Here is a 20,896-nt window from a genome sequence, read left to right as displayed (position 1 = left end):
TGAAAGGTAAACGGCGTTTGCACTATGTTTATGGTTTCATGTACACTGTTTATTTTGTTGTTGTTACTATACCAAAAATACCTTAATAAAATGTTTATTAAAATAAAAAAGTATTAAACCACAAAAGTGGCTGTTGTCCACTATTAAAGGTTAGTTTTATTGATTTACCTCATCAAAATAAAGAGGAATCAAACAAATTCTGCCACAGTGGAACTCTGACACCACCAGATGGCAGCAGTACAGGCTCCTGGCTCTGGTTAGAGACAGAAGGAGCTGATCTCCACTTGCCTAACCAGCAACATCTAATAGAGGCAACAAGAATCTCAGTCCTACAGCATTGAGTGAACCTGAATAACTTATCAGTGAAGCACAAATCTGGCTTCAAAAGATGCAACATTTGCTTCTCAGTGTAAAACTTTCAGAGCAGCAGGTTCCACGCCCCGGCTTCCACGCCCCGGCTTCCACGCCCCACACCCCGGCTTCCACACCCCACACCCCGGCTTCCACACTCCACACCCCGGCTTCCACACTCCACACCCCGGCTTCCACACCCCACACGGCTTCCACACCCCGCTTCCACGCTCCACACCCCGGCTTCCACGCTCCACACCCCGGCTTCCACGCTCCACACCCCGGCTTCCACGCTCCACACCCCGGCTTCCACGCTCCACACCCCGGCTTCCACGCCCCACACCCCGGCTTCCACGCCCCACACCCCGGCTTCCACACCCCACACCCCGGCTTCCACACCCCACACCCCGGCTTCCACACCCCACACCCCGGCTTCCACACCCCACACCCCGGCTTCCACACCCCACACCCCGGCTTCCACACTCCACACCCCGGCTTCCACACTCCACACCCCGGCTTCCACACTCCACACCCCGGCTTCCACACTCCACACCCCGGCTTCCACACTCCACACCCTGGCATCCACACCCCGGGTTCCACACTCCACAATGCGGGTTCCACACCCCGGCTTCCACACCCCACACCCCGGCTTCCACACTCCACACCCCGGCTTCCACACTCCACACCCCGGCTTCCACACTCCACACCCCGGCTTCCACACCCCGGCTTCCACACCCCGGGTTCCACACTCCACACCCCGGGTTCCACACCCCGGCTTCCACACTCCACACCCCGGCTTCCACACTCCACACCCCGGGTTCCACACCCTGGCATCCACACCCCGGGTTCCACACTCCACAATGCGGGTTCCACACCCCGGCTTCCACACTCCACACCCCGGCTTCCACGCCCCGGCTTCCACGCCCCGGCTTCCACGCCCCGGCTTCCACGCCCCGGCTTCCACGCCCCGGCTTCCACGCCCCGGCTTCCACACCCCGGCTTCCACACCCCGGCTTCCACACTCCACACCCCGGCTTCCACGCCCCGGCTTCCACACTCCACACCCCGGGTTCCACACCCCGGGTTCCACACTCCACACCCCGGGTTCCACACCCCGGGTTCCACACTGCGGGTCTCCAGGAACACAATACAGAAATGGTATTATATCAAAATAAAAATGTTCAGTATTGTATTTCACATAATCATAGAATTCTTACAGTACAGGAGGAGGCCATTTGGCCCATCAATTCTGTGCCAACCCTTTTGAAGGAACATTTCAATTCTTTTTTGTTCTTTGTGTGATCGTTCAATCGGGGAAGCCACGTGAAGAATAACTGTTAAAAAGACTTTCATGGATTAGTGCAAGGATGAATCAATGTCATCTCAGACAGTAAGCTGATCTTGGTTTGTAACTGTTGACCTGGAACGTGCGTTTTGCAGATGGAGTTGATGCACTGTGGTCAATGATGTACTGCTTCACTTATCTGACCGATCCTCTGTCTCAGGTGTGCGATGAACTCGAACATGGTGGCTGCCAGGCTCTGCTGGATCAGGTATCGTGGCAGCCGGCCCTACTCGAGAAACAGACAGGAGGTTACAGCCCGTCAAAGGGAGGACACGGCACAGGTACAAATCCAGGACCCACTGCACAAAATGTACAACGATTAAACACAACCACAATATTTTACTTCATGTGCATGGTCAGTACTGCTGGAGAAGGGCCCATGAAATCTTTTTAAAAGGAAAGGTAGTTATTTGAAATAAAGGATGAATAAATGGTATAGGGAGTATTGGAATGCTGGAGGGAAGTGGGAGCGATTAGCATGCAGCCTCACTTCTGGAATGACTGCCTAGGAATGGCCTGGAAACCAGGCAGCAATTTAATTCTACTAACACCACCAACAACTATGGAGGGATGGCAGTGGGAGGTAAGGGAGGCCAAGAAGCAGTGGGAATAGGAAAAAAAGGAAGGGAAAGGGGGAGGAGAGAAGAGAGAAGGAGGTCTCCCATTATTAGGGAGCAGAGTGAGAACAGTGGCAACTTTGGGGGAAAAGTCATTGATGCATCATATTCTCTTCCTGTGTTGCCACACTCTGGCGAGTGACAATATGTCAACACTGCTGGGCAGTGGTTAGCACTGCTGCCTCACGGCTCTGAGGTCCCAGGTTCGATCCCGACTCTGGGTCACTGTCAGTGTGTAGTTTGCACATTCTCCCCGTGTCTGCGTGGGTTTCACCCCCACAACCCAAAGATGTGCAGGATAGGTGGATTGGCCACGCTAAATTGCCCCTTAATTGGAAAAATTGATTTGGGCATTCCAAATTTATTAATAAAAACCACTGCTGCTCACAGTCAGAACATGAGCTCCAATCCAGTCTTGATCAACAGGTTGACACTCATTCTCGTTCTAACATGTTCACCCTCCACATTCCCCAACCCATGAAGCAGCAACCAATTTATCAGCAAACAAATCCGGCAACACACGTCACTGCCCCAGTTTAGATGTTGAGTATTTGGGAAACTCTCCTAAAGTTTTCAAACAGTTTAAACCCCGAGCTAACCACTGGACCTATCTGTGCCTGCTTGCCCTCCACAATAAGCATTGCAAACGCCACTGCCCCACCCCTCAATCTATCACGTTCAAGGAGCTATCTCCCTGACTCTGGAACGCTTACTTTCAGGTCGGTGTTCAGTATCCAGACAAAGTTGCAGACACTGGGGTTCCGAGGAGATTTGAGAACTACAAACCCTCCAGGTCCATTCTCGCCTCTGTAAGAGATTAAAAGACATCAGTAAAGACAGAGCTGAACGTGGATCGCAACAGAGGCCCTGAACACCACTCCCATCTGCTGGACAGTATAGGGATTTCAGGTGGAAGTTTTCCTTTCTGTGCCAAGCTGGTTTGAACACATTGTAATGCACAACTTTAAAAGTAAACCTCCAGAGCTTCAAACAGGAATAATTTCCTTCCAGCCGCATTCCACAGGCAGGTTCAGCTCTTGCTTTTCAATCGGCTAACTGACTCATTCCCAACTGAGAAACGCAATGTGTAAAAAAACAATTTCCTCCATGGCACCAATCAGACGGTGGCATAATGTCCCTAATCACTGCCCTGACATCACCCCCTCAGTCTATGCAGAGCACTGACTCTGTATCCCCCTCACTGTGTACAGCACTGTCTCTGTACCCCCCTCACTGTGTACGGCACTGACTCTGTATCCCCCTCACTGTGTACGGCACTGACTCTGTATCCCCCTCACTGTGTACAGCACTGACTCTGTATCCCCCTCACTGTGTACAGCACTGTCTCTGTATCTCCCTCACTGTGTACAGCACTGTCTCTGTATCCCCCTCACTGTGTACAGCACTGTCTCTGTATCCCCCTCACTGTGTACGGCACTGTCTCTGTATCCCCCTCACTGTGTACGGCACTGTCTCTGTATCCCCTTCACTGTGTACAGCACTGTCTCTGTATCTCCCTCACTGTGTACAGCACTGTCTCTGTATCCCCCTCACTGTGTACAGCACTGTCTCTGTATCTCCCTCACTGTGTACAGCACTGTCTCTGTATCCCCCTCACTGTGTACAGCACTGTCTCTGTATTCCCCACTGTGTACGGCACTGTCTCTGTATCCCCCTCACTGTGTACAGCACTGTCTCTGTATCCCCCTCACTGTGTACAGCACTGTCTCTGTATCCCCCTCACTGTGTACAGCACTGTCTCTGTATCCCCCTCACTGTGTACAGCACTGTCTCTGTATCCCCCTCACTGTGTACGGCACTGTCTCTGTATTCCCCACTGTGTACAGCACTGTCTCTGTATCCCCCTCACTGTGTACAGCACTGTCTCTGTATCCCCCTCACTGTGTACAGCACTGTCTCTGTATCCCCCTCACTGTGTACAGCACTGTCTCTGTATCCCCCTCACTGTGTACGGCACTGTCTCTGTATCGCCCTGTGTACAGCACTGTCTCTGTATCTCCCTCACTGTGTACAGCACTGTCTCTGTATCCCCCTCACTGTGTACAGCACTGACTCTGTATCCCCCTCACTGTGTACAGCACTGTCTCTGTATCCCCCTCACTGTGTACAGCACTGTCTCTGTATCCCCCTCACTGTGTACAGCACTGTCTCTGTATCCCCCTCACTGTGTACAGCACTGTCTCTGTATCCCCCTCACTGTGTACGGCACTGTCTCTGTATCCCCCTCACTGTGTACAGGACTGTCTCTGTATCCCCCTCACTGTGTACAGCACTGTCTCTGTACCCCCCTCACTGTGTACGGCACTGTCTCTGTATCCCCCTCACTGTGTACGGCACTGTCTCTGTATCCCCCTCACTGTGTACAGCACTGTCTCTGTATCCCCCTCACTGTGTACAGCACTGTCTCTGTATTCCCCACTGTGTACGGCACTGTCTCTGTATCCCCCTCACTGTGTACAGCACTGTCTCTGTATCCCCCTCACTGTGTACGGCACTGTCTCTGTATCCCCCTCACTGTGTACAGCACTGTCTCTGTATCCCCCTCACTGTGTACGGCACTGTCTCTGTATCCCCCTCACTGTGTACAGCACTGTCTCTGTATCCCCCTCACTGTGTACAGCACTGTCTCTGTATCTCCCTCACTGTGTACAGCACTGTCTCTGTATCCCCCTCACTGTGTACAGCACTGTCTCTGTGCCCCCCTCACTGTGTACAGCACTGTCTCTGTATCCCCCTCACTGTGTACAGCACTGTCTCTGTATCCCCCTCACTGTGTACAGCACTGTCTCTGTATCCCCTTCACTGTGTACAGCACTGTCTCTGTATTCCCCACTGTGTACGGCACTGCCTCTGTATCCCCCTCACTGTGTACAGCACTGACTCTGTATCTCCCTCACTGTGTACAGCACTGTCTCTGTATCCCCCTCACTGTGTACAGCACTGTCTCTGTATCTCCCTCACTGTGTACAGCACTGTCTCTGTATCCCCCTCACTGTGTACAGCACTGTCTCTGTATTCCCCACTGTGTACGGCACTGACTCTGTATCCCCCTCACTGTGTACGGCACTGACTCTGTATCCCCCTCACTGTGTACGGCACTGTCTCTGTATCCCCCTCACTGTGTACAGCACTGTCTCTGTATTCCCCTCACTGTGTACAGCACTGTCTCTGTATTCCCCACTGTGTACGGCACTGTCTCTGTATCCCCCTCACTGTGTACAGCACTGTCTCTGTATCCCCCTCACTGTGTACAGCACTGTCTCTGTATCCCCCTCACTGTGTACAGCACTGTCTCTGTATCTCCCTCACTGTGTACAGCACTGTCTCTGTATCTCCCTCACTGTGTACAGGACTGTCTCTGTATCCCCCTCACTGTGTACAGCACTGTCTCTGTATCCCCCTCACTGTGTACGGCACTGTCTCTGTACCCCCTCACTGTGTACGGCACTGTCTCTGTATCGCCCTGTGTACAGCACTGCTCTGTATCTCCCTCACTGTGTACAGCACTGTCTCTGTATCCCCCTCACTGTGTACAGCACTGTCTCTGTATCCCCCTCACTGTGTACAGCACTGTCTCTGTATCCCCCTCACTGTGTACGGCACTGTCTCTGTATCCCCCTCACTGTGTACGGCACTGTCTCTGTATCCCCCTCACTGTGTACGGCACTGTCTCTGTATCCCCCTCACTGTGTACGGCACTGTCTCTGTATCTCCCTCACTGTGTACGGCACTGTCTCTGTATCCCCCTCACTGTGTACAGCACTGTCTCTGTATCCCCCTCACTGTGTACAGCACTGTCTCTGTATCCCCCTCACTGTGTACAGCACTGTCTCTGTATCTCCCTCACTGTGTACAGCACTGTCTCTGTATCCCCTCACTGTGTACAGCACTGTCTCTGTATCCCCCTCACTGTGTACAGCACTGTCTCTGTATCCCCCTCACTGTGTACAGCACTGTCTCTGTATCTCCCTCACTGTGTACAGCACTGTCTCTGTATCCCCCTCACTGTGTACAGCACTGTCTCTGTGCCCCCCTCACTGTGTACAGCACTGTCTCTGTGCCCCCCTCACTGTGTACAGCACTGTCTCTGTGCCCCCCTCACTGTGTACAGCACTGTCTCTGTATCTCCCTCACTGTGTACAGCACTGTCTCTGTATCTCCCTCACTGTGTACGGCACTGTCTCTGTACCCCCCTCACTGTGTACAGCACTGTCTCTGTATCCCCCTCACTGTGTACAGCACTGTCTCTGTATCCCCCTCACTGTGTACGGCACTGTCTCTGTACCCCCCTCACTGTGTACAGCACTGTCTCTGTATCTCCCTCACTGTGTACAGCACTGTCTCTGTATCTCCCTCACTGTGTACAGCACGGTCTCTGTATCACCCTCACTGTGTACAGCACTGTCTCTGTATCCCCCTCACTGTGTACAGCACTGTCTCTGTATCTCCCTCACTGTGTACAGCACTGTCTCTGTATCCCCCTCACTGTGTACAGCACTGTCTCTGTATCCCCCTCACTGTGTACAGCAGTGTCTCTGTACCCCCCTCACTGTGTACAGCACTGTCTCTGTATCTCCCTCACTGTGTACAGCACTGTCTCTGTACCCCCCTCACTGTGTACGGCACTGTCTCTGTATCTCCCTCACTGTGGACAGCACTGTGTCTGTATCTCCCTCACTGTGGACAGCACTGTGTCTGTATCACCCTCACTGTGTACAGCACTGTCTCTGTACCCCCCTCACTGTGTACGGCACTGTCTCTGTATCTCCCTCACTGTGGACAGCACTGTCTCTGTATCCCCTTCACTGTGTACGGCACTGTCTCTGTATCTCCCTCACTGTGGACAGCACTGTCTCTGTATCCCCTTCACTGTGTACGGCACTGTCTCTGTATCTCCCTCACTGTGGACAGCACTGTCTCTGTATCTCCCTCACTGTGTACAGCACTGTCTCTGTATCTCCCTCACTGTGTACAGCACGGTCTCTGTACCCCCCTCACTGTGTACGGCACTGTCTCTGTATCTCCCTCACTGTGGACAGCACTGTGTCTGTATCTCCCTCACTGTGGACAGCACTGTCTCTGTATCCCCTTCACTGTGTACGGCACTGTCTCTGTATCTCCCTCACTGTGGACAGCACTGTGTCTGTATCTCCCTCACTGTGGACAGCACTGTGTCTGTATCCCCCTCACTGTGTACAGCACTGTCTCTGTATTCCCCTCACTGTGTACAGCACTGTCTCTGTATCCCCCTCACTGTGTGCAGCACTGTGTCTGTATCCCCCTCACTGTGTACGGCACTGTGTCTGTATCCCCCTCACTGTGTACAGCACTGTCTCTGTATCCCCCTCACTGTGTACAGCACTGTGTCTGTATCCCCCTCACTGTGTACAGCACTGTGTCTGTATCCCCCTCACTGTGTACAGCACTGTCTCTGTATCCCCCTCACTGTGTACAGCACTGTCTCTGTATTCCCCACTGTGTACGGCACTGTCTCTGTATCTCCCTCACTGTGTACAGCACTGTCTCTGTATCCCCCTCACTGTGTACAGCACTGTCTCTGTATCTCCCTCACTGTGTACAGCACTGTCTCTGTATCCCCCTCACTGTGTACAGCACTGTCTCTGTATTCCCCACTGTGTACGGCACTGTCTCTGTATCTCCCTCACTGTGTACAGCACTGTCTCTGTATCCCCCTCACTGTGTACAGCACTGTCTCTGTATCTCCCTCACTGTGGACAGCACTGTGTCTGTATCCCCCTCACTGTGTACAGCACTGTCTCTGTATCTCCCTCACTGTGTACAGCACTGTCTCTGTATCTCCCTCACTGTGGACAGCACTGTGTCTGTATCCCCCTCACTGTGTACGGCACTGTCTCTGTATCTGCCTGTCCCTCAGTGTGTGACCGAGTATTAAGGTTCTTGTTCCCACCTTCAGTTGACAACGCCTATTGCCCTGGGATTTAATAAGGTGCATCATACCTGACATATTTCCTGTGTGGTGGTTTGGCGTCATGAGTGGTTGACACTCCTGAAGAAATGTACATGTCCTTCTTCCTCTCTATACGACGCACATTCACAAAGTCCCTGTAAATTGATCATCACCATTACTCACACCAAACTGCTCCAGCATTGGCTTTCCGGAATTAGAGACGTCATGCCTCAGCCCCGGGTAGAATCAATTAGCTGTAATCTTACTGACTGGCAGGGCAGGCTGGAGGGGCCTTCTCCTCCTGCTCATTCCTGTCTTTGTTTTTTGGAAATGGTGGGGAAGCCCAGGACTGTGGTGCTGTGAGGAGGCAACATAACATGGAAACAAGGAACCAGGGAGCCGATCCCTTTGAAAGGTGTGTGATCCGCTGCTCGGGGCTAATGCAGCATGTGGGCCGGAAGTGCAGACAACATCCTGGCATGTCTGGAGGATCCCTGGGCAAGGACAGGGAACAGAAATCAGTCACAATCTCTGCTTCTGACTGCTTTAGGGTGACCCCCCCCCCCCATGGAGATTCTGTGCATGTGCTGATTTTGGGGAAGGGGGATGTTACCTTTGCTGCAATATCAGACCCAGGTGGCCAGACCCAGGCAGCCAGACCCAGGCGGCCAGACCCAGGCGGCCAGTCCCAGGCGGCCAGTCCCAGGCGGACAGACCCAGGCGGCCAGTCTCAGGCGGCCAGTCCCAGGCGGACAGACCCAGGCGGCCAGTCCCAGGCGGTCAGACCCAGGCGGCCAGTCCCAGGCGGTCAGACCCAGGCGGCCAGACCCAGACGGCCAGTCTCAGGCGGCCAGTCCCAGGCGGCCAGACCCAGGCGGCCAGTCCCAGGCGGTCAGACCCAGGCGGCCAGACCCAGGCGGCCAGACCCAGGCGGCCAGACCCAGGCGGTCAGACCCAGGCGGCCAGTCCCAGTCGGCCAGACCCAGGCGGCCAGTCCCAGGCGGTCAGACCCAGGCGGCCAGTCCCAGGCGGTCAGACCCAGGCGGCCAGTCCCAGGCGGTCAGACCCAGGCGGCCAGACCCAGACGGCCAGTCTCAGGCGGCCAGTCCCAGGCGGCCAGTCCCAGGCGGCCAGACCCAGACGGTCAGACCCAGACGGCCAGTCCCAGGCGGCCAGACCCAGACGGTCAGTCCCAGGCGGCCAGACCCAGACGGTCAGACCCAGACGGCCAGTCCCAGGCGGTCAGACCCAGGCGGCCAGACCCAGGCGGCCAGACCCAGGCGGCCAGTCCCAGGCGGCCAGACCCAGGCGGCCAGTCCCAGGCGGTCAGACCCAGGCGGCCAGTCCCAGGCGGCCAGACCCAGGCGGCCAGTCCCAGGCGGTCAGACCCAGGCGGCCAGACCCAGACGGCCAGTCCCAGGCGGCCAGACCCAGACGGTCAGTCCCAGGCGGCCAGACCCAGACGGTCAGACCCAGACGGCCAGTCCCAGGCGGTCAGACCCAGGCGGCCAGACCCAGGCGGCCAGACCCAGGCGGCCAGTCCCAGGCGGCCAGTCCCAGGCGGCCAGACCCAGGCGGCCAGACCCAGGCGGCCAGTCCCAGACGGTCAGACACAGACGGTCAGTCCCAGGCGGCCAGTCCCAGGCGGCCAGACCCAGGCGGCCAGACCCAGACGGGCAGACCCAGACGGTCAGACACAGACGGTCAGACCCAGACGGTCAGACCCAGACGGTCAGACCCAGACGGTCAGACACAGAGCGCCAGACGGCCAGACCCAGGCGGGCAGACCCAGACGGTCAGACCCAGACGGCCAGTCCCAGACGGTCAGACCGAGACGGCCAGACCCAGACGGCCAGACCCAGACGGCCAGACACAGACGGCCAGTCCCAGGCGGCCAGACCCAGGCGGCCAGTCCCAGGCGGCCAGACCCAGACGGCCAGTCCCAGGCGGCCAGACCCAGACGGCCAGACCCAGACGGCCAGACCCAGACGGCCAGACACAGAGCGCCAGACGGCCAGACCCACCGCCAGAACTTCAGCAGAGGAAATCAGAATAAGAGCGAGATTGTGAGTGTATGAGATGTCCATGCATATCTGCCTATGTCTGGGCGTATCTGTGTACCTGCGTGGGCAAGACCTGTGTGGGGCTGGGTGTGGGGGGCTGGGTGTGGGGGGCCGGGTGTGTGGGGGGCCGGGTGTGTGTGGGGCTGGGTGTGGGGGGCTGGGTGTGTGGGGGGCCGGGTGTGTGGGGGCCAGGTGTGTGGGGGGCCGGGTGTGTGGGGGGCCGGGTGTGTGGGGGGCCGGGTGTGTGGGGGGCCGGGTGTGTGGGGGGCCGGGTGGTGGGGGGCCGGGAGTGGGGGGCGCCGGGTGTGCGGGGCCGGGTCTGTGTGGGGTACGGTGTGGGGGGCCAGGTGTGTGGGGCCGGGTGTGGGGGGCCGGGTGTGCGGTGCCGGGTGTGCGGTGCCGGGTGTGCGGTGCCGGGTGTGGGGGGCCGGGTGTGGGGGCGGGTGTGGGGGGCCGGGTGGGGGGCCGGGTGTGGGGGGCCGGGGTGCGGGGCCGGGTGTGGGGGGGTGTGGGGGGCCGGGTGTGGGGGCCGGTGTGGGGGCCGGGTGTGCGGTGCCGGGTGTGAGGGCCGGGTGTGGGGGGCCGGGTGTGTGGGGCTGGGTGTGGGGGCTGGTGTGTGGGGGCCGTTGTGTGGGGCCAGGTGTGTGGGGGGCCGGGTGTGTGGGGGGCCGGTGTGTGTGCCGGTGTGTGGGGGGCCGGTGTGTGGGGGGCCGGGTGTGTGGGGGGCCGGGAGTGGGGGGCGCCGGGTGTGCGGGGCCGGGTCTGTGTGGGGTACGGTGTGTGGGGGGCCAGGTGTGTGGGGCCGGGTGTGGGGGGCCGGGTGTGCGGTGCCGGGTGTGCGGTGCCGGTGTGCGGTGCGGGTGTGGGGGCCGGTGTGGGGGCCGGTGTGTGGGGCCGGGTGTGGGGCCGGGTGTGGGGGGCGGGTGGTGCGGTGCCGGTGTGGGGGCCGGGTGTGGGGGCCGGGTGTGGGGGGCCGGGTGTGGGGGGCGGGTGTGCGGTGCCGGGTGTGAGGGGCCGGGTGTGGGGGGCCGGGTGTGCGGTGCCGGGTGTGGGGGGCCGGGTGTGGGGGGCCGGGGGGGGGGCCGGGTGTGGGGGGCCGGTGTGGGGGGCTGGGGTGGGGGGCCGGGTGTGCGGTGCGGGTGTGGGGGGCCGGGTGTGGGGGGCCGGGTGTGTGGGGCCGGGTGTGGGGCCGGGTGTGCGGTGCCGGGTGTGGGGGGCCGGGTGTGCGGTGCCGGGTGAGGGGGCCGGGTGTGTGGGGGGCCGGGTGTGGGGGGCCGGGTGTGGGGGGCCGGGTGTGGGGGGCCGGGTGTGCGGTGCCGGGTGTGGGGCCGGGTGTGCGGTGCCGGGTGTGGGGGGCCGGGTGTGGGGGGCCGGTGTGGGGGGCCGGGTGTGGGGGGCCGGGTGTGGGGCGGGTGTGGGGGCCGGTGGGGCCGGGTGGGGGGGGGGGGGGCCGGGTGTGGGGGGGGCCGGGTGTGGGGGGCCGGGTGTGGGGGGCCGGGTGTGCGGTGCCGGGTGTGGGGGCCGGGTGTGCGGTGCCGGGTGTGGGGGGCGGGTGAGGGGGGCCGGGTGTGGGGGGCTGGGTGTGGGGGGCCGGGTGTGCGGTGCCGGTGTGGGGGGCCGGTGTGTGGTGCCGGGTGAGGGGGCCGGGTGTGTGGGGCCGGGCGTGCGGTGCCGGGTGTGGGGGGCCGGGTGTGGGGGTCCGGGTGTGGGGGGCCGGGTGTGCGGTGCCGGGGTGGGGGGCCGGGTGTGGGGGGCCGGGTGTGCGGTGCCGGGTGAGGGGGCCGGGTGTGGGGGGCCGGGTGTGCGGTGCCGGGTGAGGGGGCCGGGTGTGCGGTGCCGGGTGAGGGGGCCGGGTCTGTAGACATCCTGGACAGGTTGGTATATGACGTGTAGAAGGTTGCAGATGTGGGTGTTCCCAAGCATCTGCTGTCCTTGTTCCTCCAGGTGGTAGAAGTCACAGGTTTGTAAGGTGCTGTCAAAGGAGCCCTGTGAAAAGGTGCAGCTCGTACACATTGGTACACACTACACGCTGGCATACGCTGCTGCACACTGGTACACACTACACGCTGGTACACATTGCTGCACACTGGTACACACTGGTACACACTGGTACACACTACACGCTGGTACACATTGCTGCACACTGGTACACACTGGTACACACTGGTACACACTACACGCTGGCATACGCTGCTGCACACTGGTACACACTACACGCTGGTACACATTGCTGCACACTGGTACACACTACACGCTGGTACACATTGCTGCACACTGGCACATGCTGGTACACACTGCTGCACACTGGTACACACTGATTCACACTGCTGCACACTGGCACATGCTGGTACACACTGCTGCACACTGGTACACACTGGTACACACTGATTCACACTGCTGCACACTGCTGCACACTGGTACACACTACACGCTGGCACACGCTGGTACACACTGGTACACACTGTTGCACACTGGTACATACTGCTGCCACTTTGTGTCAGTGTGGAGAACATGGATTTGGACGTTAATGGTGGTTGGACTCCTGATCGAGTGGATTGCTTCCCCGGATAAAACTGAGCTTCCAGAGTGTGGGAGCTGCACTCATCCACACAAGGGGAGAGGGTTTCATCACGCTCCTGACTTGTGGCTTGACGATGGTGGGCAGGCTTTGGGTTACTCACTGCAGACCCCACCTCTGAGCTGCACTTGTACCCACAGTATTTATGTGGCTCATCCAGTTCAGTTTCTGCTCTATGGCAGCCCCCAGGATGTTAATAGTGGGGAATTTAGTGATAATGAAGCTGTTGAATGTCACAGGGAGATGGTTAGATTCCCTCTCACTGGAGCACGGTGAAGATAGTCAGTGCCTGGCAGTTTTGTGGTGTAAATTCCCACTTCCAACCCAAAGCTGTCCGTCACCCTGGGCTTGCTTCATGCAGATACCGACAGCTTCATTATCCAAATGGAACTAATGCTGTGCAATCAGAAAACATTTGTCACAAACACGACATAACAATTTCTGTGACACTGACCTGGGAGAAACAACGCCTCCAGCTGCTCCAGCTGACACGTCGTAAGTGATGAGAGTGTTGTCATCGACCCGCTGGAGAATCTGAAAAACAGTTCCAGAGTCACAGCTATTGGACTCAATGTCAACTCTTTATCCCAAATCCTGTTAATTGAGACAGTAGCCAGACTGAACGAAAAACATCAGTAAACACAATATTTAGAGGCTCTGATGAACTTCATTTCAGACCTTAATAGCGCGGCAACACGCAAGCAACTTTTCGCCACTGTGGCACTGTATCCCAGTGAGAGTCAGTGCGTGTGGAACTGTACCCCAGTGAGAGTCAGTGTGTGTGTAACTGTATCCCAGTGAGAGTCAGTGTGTGTGGAACTGTATCCCAGTGAGAGTCAGTGTGTGTGGAACTGTATCCCAGTGAGAGTCAGTGTGTGTGGCACTGTATCCCAGTGAGAGTCAGTGTGTGTGGAACTGTATCCCAGTGAGAGTCAGTGTGTGTGGAACTGTATCCCAGTGAGAGTCAGTGTGTGTGGAACTGTATCCCAGTGAGAGTCAGTGTGTGTGTAACTGTATCCCAGTGAGAGTCAGTGTGTGTGGAACTGTACCCCAGTGAGAGTCAGTGTGTGTGGAACTGTATCCCAGTGAGAGTCAGTGTGTGTGGAACTGTATCCCAGTGAGAGTCAGTGTGTGTGGAACTGTATCTCAGTGAGAGTCAGTATGTGCAGAACTGTACCCCAGTGAGGGTCAGTGTGTGTGGAACTGTATCCCAGTGAGAGTCAGTGTGTGTGGAACTGTACCCCAGTGAGGGTCAGTGTGTGTGGAACTGTATCCCAGTGAGAGTCAGTGTGTGTGGAACTGTACCCCAGTGAGAGTCAGTGTGTGTGGAACTGTACCCCAGTGAGAGTCAGTGTGTGTGGAACTGTATCCCAGTGAGAGTCAGTGTGTGTGGAACTGTACCCCAGTGAGAGTCAGTGTGTGTGGAACTGTATCTCAGTGAGAGTCAGTATGTGCAGAACTGTATCCCAGTGAGAGTCAGTGTGTGTGGCACTGTATCCCAGTGAGAGTCAGTGTGTGTGGAACTGTATCTCAGTGAGAGTCAGTATGTGCAGAACTGTATCCCAGTGAGAGTCAGTGTGTGAGCGACTGTATCCCAGTGAGAGTCAGTGTGTGTGGAACTGTATCCCAGTGAGAGTCAGTGTGTGTGGAACTGTATCCCAGTGAGAGTCAGTGTGTGTGGAACTGTATCCCAGTGAGAGTCAGTGTGTGTGTAACTGTATCCCAGTGAGAGTCAGTGTGTGTGGAACTGTACCCCAGTGAGAGTCAGTGTGTGTGGAACTGTATCCCAGTGAGAGTCAGTGTGTGTGGAACTGTATCCCAGTGAGAGTCAGTGTGTGTGGAACTGTATCTCAGTGAGAGTCAGTATGTGCAGAACTGTACCCCAGTGAGGGTCAGTGTGTGTGGAACTGTATCCCAGTGAGAGTCAGTGTGTGTGGAACTGTATCTCAGTGAGAGTCAGTATGTGCAGAACTGTATCCCAGTGAGAGTCAGTGTGTGTGGAACTGTATCCCAGTGAGAGTCAGTGTGTGTGGAACTGTATCCCAGTGAGAGTCAGTGTGTGTGGAACTGTATCCCAGTGAGAGTCAGTGTGTGTGGAACTGTAACCCAGTGAGAGTCAGTGTGTGTGGAACTGTACCCCAGTGAGAGTCAGTGTGTGTGGAACTGTATCCCAGTGAGAGTCAGTATGTGTGGCACTGTATCCCAGTGAGAGTCAGTGTGTGTGGAACTGTATCCCAGTGAGAGTCAGTGTGTGTGGAACTGTATCCCAGTGAGAGTCAGTGTGTGTGGAACTGTATCTCAGTGAGAGTCAGTATGTGCAGAACTGTACCCCAGTGAGGGTCAGTGTGTGTGGAACTGTATCCCAGTGAGAGTCAGTGTGTGTGGAACTGTATCTCAGTGAGAGTCAGTATGTGCAGAACTGTATCCCAGTGAGAGTCAGTGTGTGTGGAACTGTATCCCAGTGAGAGTCAGTGTGTGTGGAACTGTATCCCAGTGAGAGTCAGTGTGTGTGGAACTGTAACCCAGTGAGAGTCAGTGTGTGTGGAACTGTACCCCAGTGAGAGTCAGTGTGTGTGGAACTGTATCCCAGTGAGAGTCAGTATGTGTGGCACTGTATCCCAGTGAGAGTCAGTGTGTGTGGAACTGTATCCCAGTGAGAGTCAGTGTGTGTGGAACTGTATCCCAGTGAGAGTCAGTGTGTGTGGAACTGTATCCCAGTGAGAGTCAGTGTGTGTGGAACTGTATCCCATTGAGAGTCAGTGTGTGTGGAACTGTATCCCAGTGAGAGTCAGTGTGTGTGGAACTGTACCCCAGTGAGAGTCAGTGTGTGTGGAACTGTACCCCAGTGAGAGTCAGTGTGTGTGGAACTGTACCCCAGTGAGAGTCAGTGTGTGTGGAACTGTATCCCAGTGAGAGTCAGTGTGTGTGGAACTGTATCCCAGTGAGAGTCAGTGTGTGTGGAACTGTATCCCAGTGAGAGTCAGTGTGTGTGGAACTGTATCCCAGTGAGTGTCAAAGAACAAAGAAAATTACAGCACAGGAACAGGCCCTACGGCCCTCCCAGCCTGCGCCGATCCAGATCCTTTATCTAAACCTGTTGCCAATTTTCCAAGGACTACTTCCCTCTGTTCCCCACCAGTTCATATATCTGTCCAGATGCATCTTAAATGATGCTATCGTGCCCGCCTCTACCACCTCCGCTGGTAAAGCGTTCCAGGCACCCACCACCCTCTGCGTAAAAAACTTTCCACGCACATCTCCCTTAAACTTTTCCCCTCTCACCTTGAAATCGTGACCCCCTTGTAATTGACACTCCCACTCTTGGAAAAAGCTTGTTGCTATCCACCCTGTCCATACCTCTCTTAATTTTGTAGACAATGAGTGTGTGTGGAACTGTACCGCAGTGAGAGTCAGTGTGTGTGGAACCTGTACCCCAGTGAAAGTCAGTGTGTGTGGAACCCGTACCCCAGTGAGAGTCAGTGTGCGTGGAACTGTCCCCCAGTGAGAGTCAGTGTGTGTGGAACTGTATCCCAGTGAGAGTCAGTGTGTGTGGAACTGTATCCCAGCGAGAGTCAGTGTGTGTGGAATCCGTACCCCAGTGAGAGTCAGTGTGTGTGGGACCCCTACCCCAGTGAGAGTCAGTGTGTGTGGAGCCCCTACCCCAGTGAGAGTCAGTGTGTGTGGAACTGTATCCCAGTGAGAGTCAGTGTGTGTGGGACCTGTACCCAGTGAGAGTCAATGTGTGTGGGAACCGTACCCCAGTGAGAGTCAGTGTGTGTGGTACCCGTACCCCAGTGAGAGTCAGTGTGTGTGGAACTGTATCCCAGTGAGAGTCAGTGTGTGTGGAACTGTACCCCAGTGAGAGTCAGTGTGTGTGGAACCCGTATCCCAGTGAGAGTCAGTGTGTGGAACTGTATCCCAGTGAGAGTCAGTGTGTGTGGAACTGTATCCCAGTGAGAGTCAGTGTGTGTGGGAACCGTACCCCAGTGAGAGTCAGTGTGTGTGGGACCCGTACCCCAGTGAGAGTCAGTGTGTGTGGAACTGTATCCCAGTGAGAGTCAGTGTGTGTGGAACTGTACCCCAGTGAGAGTCAGTGTGTGTGGGACCCGTACCCCAGTGAGAGTCAGTGTGTGTGGAACTGTATCCCAGTGAGAGTCAGTGTGTGTGGAACTGTATCCCAGTGAGAGTCAGTGTGTGTGGAACTGTATCCCAGTGAGAGTCAGTGTGTGTGGAACTGTATCCCAGTGAGAGTCAGTGTGTGTGGAACTGTATCCCAGTGAGAGTCAGTGTGTGTGGAAATGTCTCCCAGTGAGAGTCTGTGTGTGGAACTGTATCCCAGTGAGAGTCAGTGTGTGTGGAACTGTACCACAGTGAGAGTCAGTGTGTGTGGAACTGTATCCCAGTGAGAGTCAGTGTTTGTGGAACTGTATCCCAGTGAGAGTCAGTGTTTGTGGAACTGTACCCCATTGAGAGTCAGTGTGTGTGGAACTGTATCCCAGTGAGAGTTAGTGTGTGTGGTACCCGTACCCCAGTGAGAGTCAGTGTGTGTGGGACCCGTACCCCAGTGAGAGTCAGTGTGTGTGGGACCCCAGTGAGAGTCAGTATGTGTGGAACTGTATCCCAGTGAGAGTCAGTGTGTGTGGAACTGTACCCCAGTGAGAGTCAGTGTGTGTGGAATTGTATCCCAGTGAGATCAGTGTGTGTGGAACTGTATCTCAGTGAAAGTCAGTGTGTGTGGAACTGTATCCCAGTGAAAGTCAGTGTGTGTGGAACTGTACCCCAGTGAGGGTCAGTGTGTGTGGGACCCGTACCCCAGTGAGAGTCAGTGTGTGTGGAACTGTATCCCAGTGAGAGTCAGTGTGTGTGGAACTGTATCCCAGTGAGAGTCAGTGTGTGTGGAACTGTATCCCAGTGAGAGTCAGTGTGTGTGGAACTGTATCCCAGTGAGAGTCAGTGTGTGTGGAACTGTATCCCAGTGAGAGTCAGTGTGTGTGGGACCTGTACCCCAGTGAGAGTCAGTGTGTGTGGGAACCGTACCCCAGTGAGAGTCAGTGTGTGTGGTACCCGTACCCCAGTGAGAGTCAGTGTGTGTGGTACCCGTACCCCAGTGAGAGTCAGTGTGTGTGGAACTGTATCCCAGTGAGAGTCAGTGTGTGTGGAACTGTACCCCAGTGAGAGTCAGTGTGTGTGGAACCCGTATCCCAGTGAGAGTCAGTGTGTGGAACTGTATCCCAGTGAGAGTCAGTGTGTGTGGAACTGTATCCCAGTGAGAGTCAGTGTGTGTGGAACTGTCCCCCAGTGAGAGTCAGTGTGTGTGGAACTGTATCCCAGTGAGAGTCAGTGTGTGTGGAACTGTATCCCAGTGAGAGTCAGTGTGTGTGGAACTGTACCCCAGTGAGAGTCAGTGTGTGGAACTGTACCCCAGTGAGAGTCAGTATGTGTGGAACTGTATCCCAGTGAGAGTCAGTGTGTGTGGAGCTGTACCCCAGTGAGAGTCAGTGTGTGTGGGACCCGTACCCCAGTGAGAGTCAGTGTGTGTGGAACTGTATCCCAGTGAGAGTCAGTGTGTGTGGAACTGTATCCCAGTGAGAGTCAGTGTGTGTGGAACTGTATCCCAGTGAGAGTCAGTGTGTGTGGAACTGTATCCCAGTGAGAGTCAGTGTGTGTGGAACTGTATCCCAGTGAGAGTCAGTGTGTGTGGAACTGTACCCCATTGAGAGTCAGTGTGTGTGGAACTGTATCCCAGTGAGAGTTAGTGTGTGTGGTACCCGTACCCCAGTGAGAGTCAGTGTGTGTGGGACCCGTACCCCAGTGAGAGTCAGTGTGTGTGGGACCCCAGTGAGAGTCAGTATGTGTGGAACTGTATCCCAGTGAGAGTCAGTGTGTGTGGAACTGTACCCCAGTGAGAGTCAGTGTGTGTGGAATTGTATCCCAGTGAGATCAGTGTGTGTGGAACTGTATCTCAGTGAAAGTCAGTGTGTGTGGAACTGTATCCCAGTGAAAGTCAGTGTGTGTGGAACTGTACCCCAGTGAGGGTCAGTGTGTGTGGGACCCGTACCCCAGTGAGAGTCAGTGTGTGTGGAACTGTATCCCAGTGAGAGTCAGTGTGTGTGGAACTGTATCCCAGTGAGAGGTCAGTGTGTGTGGAACTGTATCCCAGTGAGAGTCAGTGTGTGTGGAACTGTATCCCAGTGACAGTCAGTGTGTGGAACTGTATCCCAGTGAGAGTCAGTGTGTGGAACTGTATCCCAGTGAGAGTCAGTATATGTGGAACTGTACCCCAGTGAGAGTCAGTGTGTGTGGAACTGTATCCCAGTGAGAGTCAGTGTGTGCGGAACTGTATCCCAGTGAGAGTCACTGTGTGTGGAACTGTATCCCAGTGAGAGTCAGTGTGTGTGGAACTGTATCCCAGTGAGAGTCAGTGTGTGTGGAACTGTACCACAGTGAGAGTCAGTGTGCGTGGAACTGTATCCCAGTGAGAGTCAGTGTGTATGGAACTGTACCCCAGTGAGAGTCAGTGTGTGTGGAACTGTATCCCAGTGAGAGTCAGTGTGTGTGGAATTGTATCCCAGTGAGAGTCAGTGTGTGTGGAACTGTATCCCAGTGAGAGTCAGTGTGTGTGGAACTGTACCCCATTGAGAGTCAGTGTGTGTGGAACTGTACCCCAGTGAGAGTCAGTGTGTGTGGAACTGTATCCCAGTGAGAGTCAGTGTGTGTGGGACTGTATCCCAGTGAGAGTCAGTGTGTGTGGAACCGTACCCCAGTGAGAGTCAGTGTGTGTGGAACTGTATCCCAGTGAGAGTCAGTGTGTGTGGAACTGTACCCCAGTGAGAGTCGGTGTGTGTGGAACTGTATCCCAGTGAGAGTCAGTGTGTGTGGAACTGTACCCCAGGGGGATGCCAGGCAGGGAGTGATCCCGGGCAGGGGGCTGTTGGTGGATTTGGGGGGGGGGGGGTGATGTCGAATGTGGGGGTGATGCCGTCACTTTGGCTATTGCTTCATTGGCCAGAGACGGTTCCTGCCGAGGTGGAGACAGTCAGCACCATCATTGCCGCAGTGTGGCCGGGGGATTTAATGGCATTCTTACATCTCGAGAAGGTTAAGTTGACGCCGACGGGAGCGATTGACGAGTTCTATCGGAGATGGCAACCATTTATGTTGCATTTTAAGGATCTGGTCACTGTTAAGGGGGGTTTCTATTGGAATGAGGGGGGGGGGGGGGGTTTAAAGGTTAGAGGGGGTTCTGTTTTTGGTCAGTTGGGGTTGGTTGAAGGTGTTGATAATGGCGTTGTTTTGATTTATATTTTGTATAAAATAATGAAAACCTAATAAAAATATGTTTTAACAAACCGAGACCCGAGGGAGGGCCCCAGGAACCTGCATCGCAAGCTGCAGTCCTCAGTGTCCCTCAACTCCCATTGTCTCCGAAAGGTCAGTTTGGATTAGTTGTTTTCAGCAGAATCTCTGCAGTGGAATTAACCTTTTCCAGGAGATGTACAATTACAGATAACAGGAATACCTGGCAAACAGTAACTGTCCTGTTCCAAATAACCAGTTTCTCGGGTTGAAGAATGACCTCCTGGTATACCAGCTCTGCAGGGCACTGCAGGAATGCCTGAAGCAGAAACACACATTAGCAATGACCGCATAATCTCGGAGCTTTGGGAGTGTGAACACAGAGCAGGACACAGCAGGGTCACTGGGCCATGGATACACTGCAAAGGTGGTCAAACAAACCCAAACTGTGTCCCACGCTGACCAACCGACTGACTCAGCTCTGCACTGAGATTCTGCCCACATCAGGTCTACAGGACAAGTGACCATGGGATTCCTCCAGTCCAAAAACCCAGCTGATTCAGGAAACCTGGACAAGACCTTCCCGTTGATGTCGCCGGAGGGATCTTCCAGTCCTGTCGACTGTCGAGGATCTTCCGGCAGCACAGTGTGGGCAAATCACTGTCCTTTGCTCTCCAATTTACCCCACCCCCCGCA

General features: G+C 55.8%; 1 protein-coding gene across 1 annotated transcript in view; it reads right to left on the bottom strand.

The window, feature by feature from the left end:
• Nucleotides 1–1,512: 1,512 nt before the first annotated feature.
• The window catches only part of stard3 (StAR-related lipid transfer (START) domain containing 3), a 55,841-nt gene continuing 36,457 nt past the window's right edge, over nucleotides 1,513–20,896 (bottom strand). Inside the window, exons 14-15 of the mRNA XM_038779240.1 lie at nucleotides 3,027–3,120; nucleotides 1,513–1,922 (exon numbers count right to left, since the gene is read on the bottom strand). Coding sequence (XP_038635168.1) covers nucleotides 1,812–1,922; nucleotides 3,027–3,120 — 205 coding nt within the window. The 3' untranslated portion in view covers nucleotides 1,513–1,811. The remainder of the gene's footprint in view (nucleotides 1,923–3,026; nucleotides 3,121–20,896) is intronic.

Source organism: Scyliorhinus canicula, chromosome 19, assembly GCF_902713615.1.
Source record: "Scyliorhinus canicula chromosome 19, sScyCan1.1, whole genome shotgun sequence".
NCBI classification, from domain to species: domain Eukaryota; kingdom Metazoa; phylum Chordata; class Chondrichthyes; order Carcharhiniformes; family Scyliorhinidae; genus Scyliorhinus; species Scyliorhinus canicula.
The sequence above is the reverse complement of the archived record's forward strand: the minus strand, read 5'-3'. Positions and strand labels throughout refer to the sequence as shown.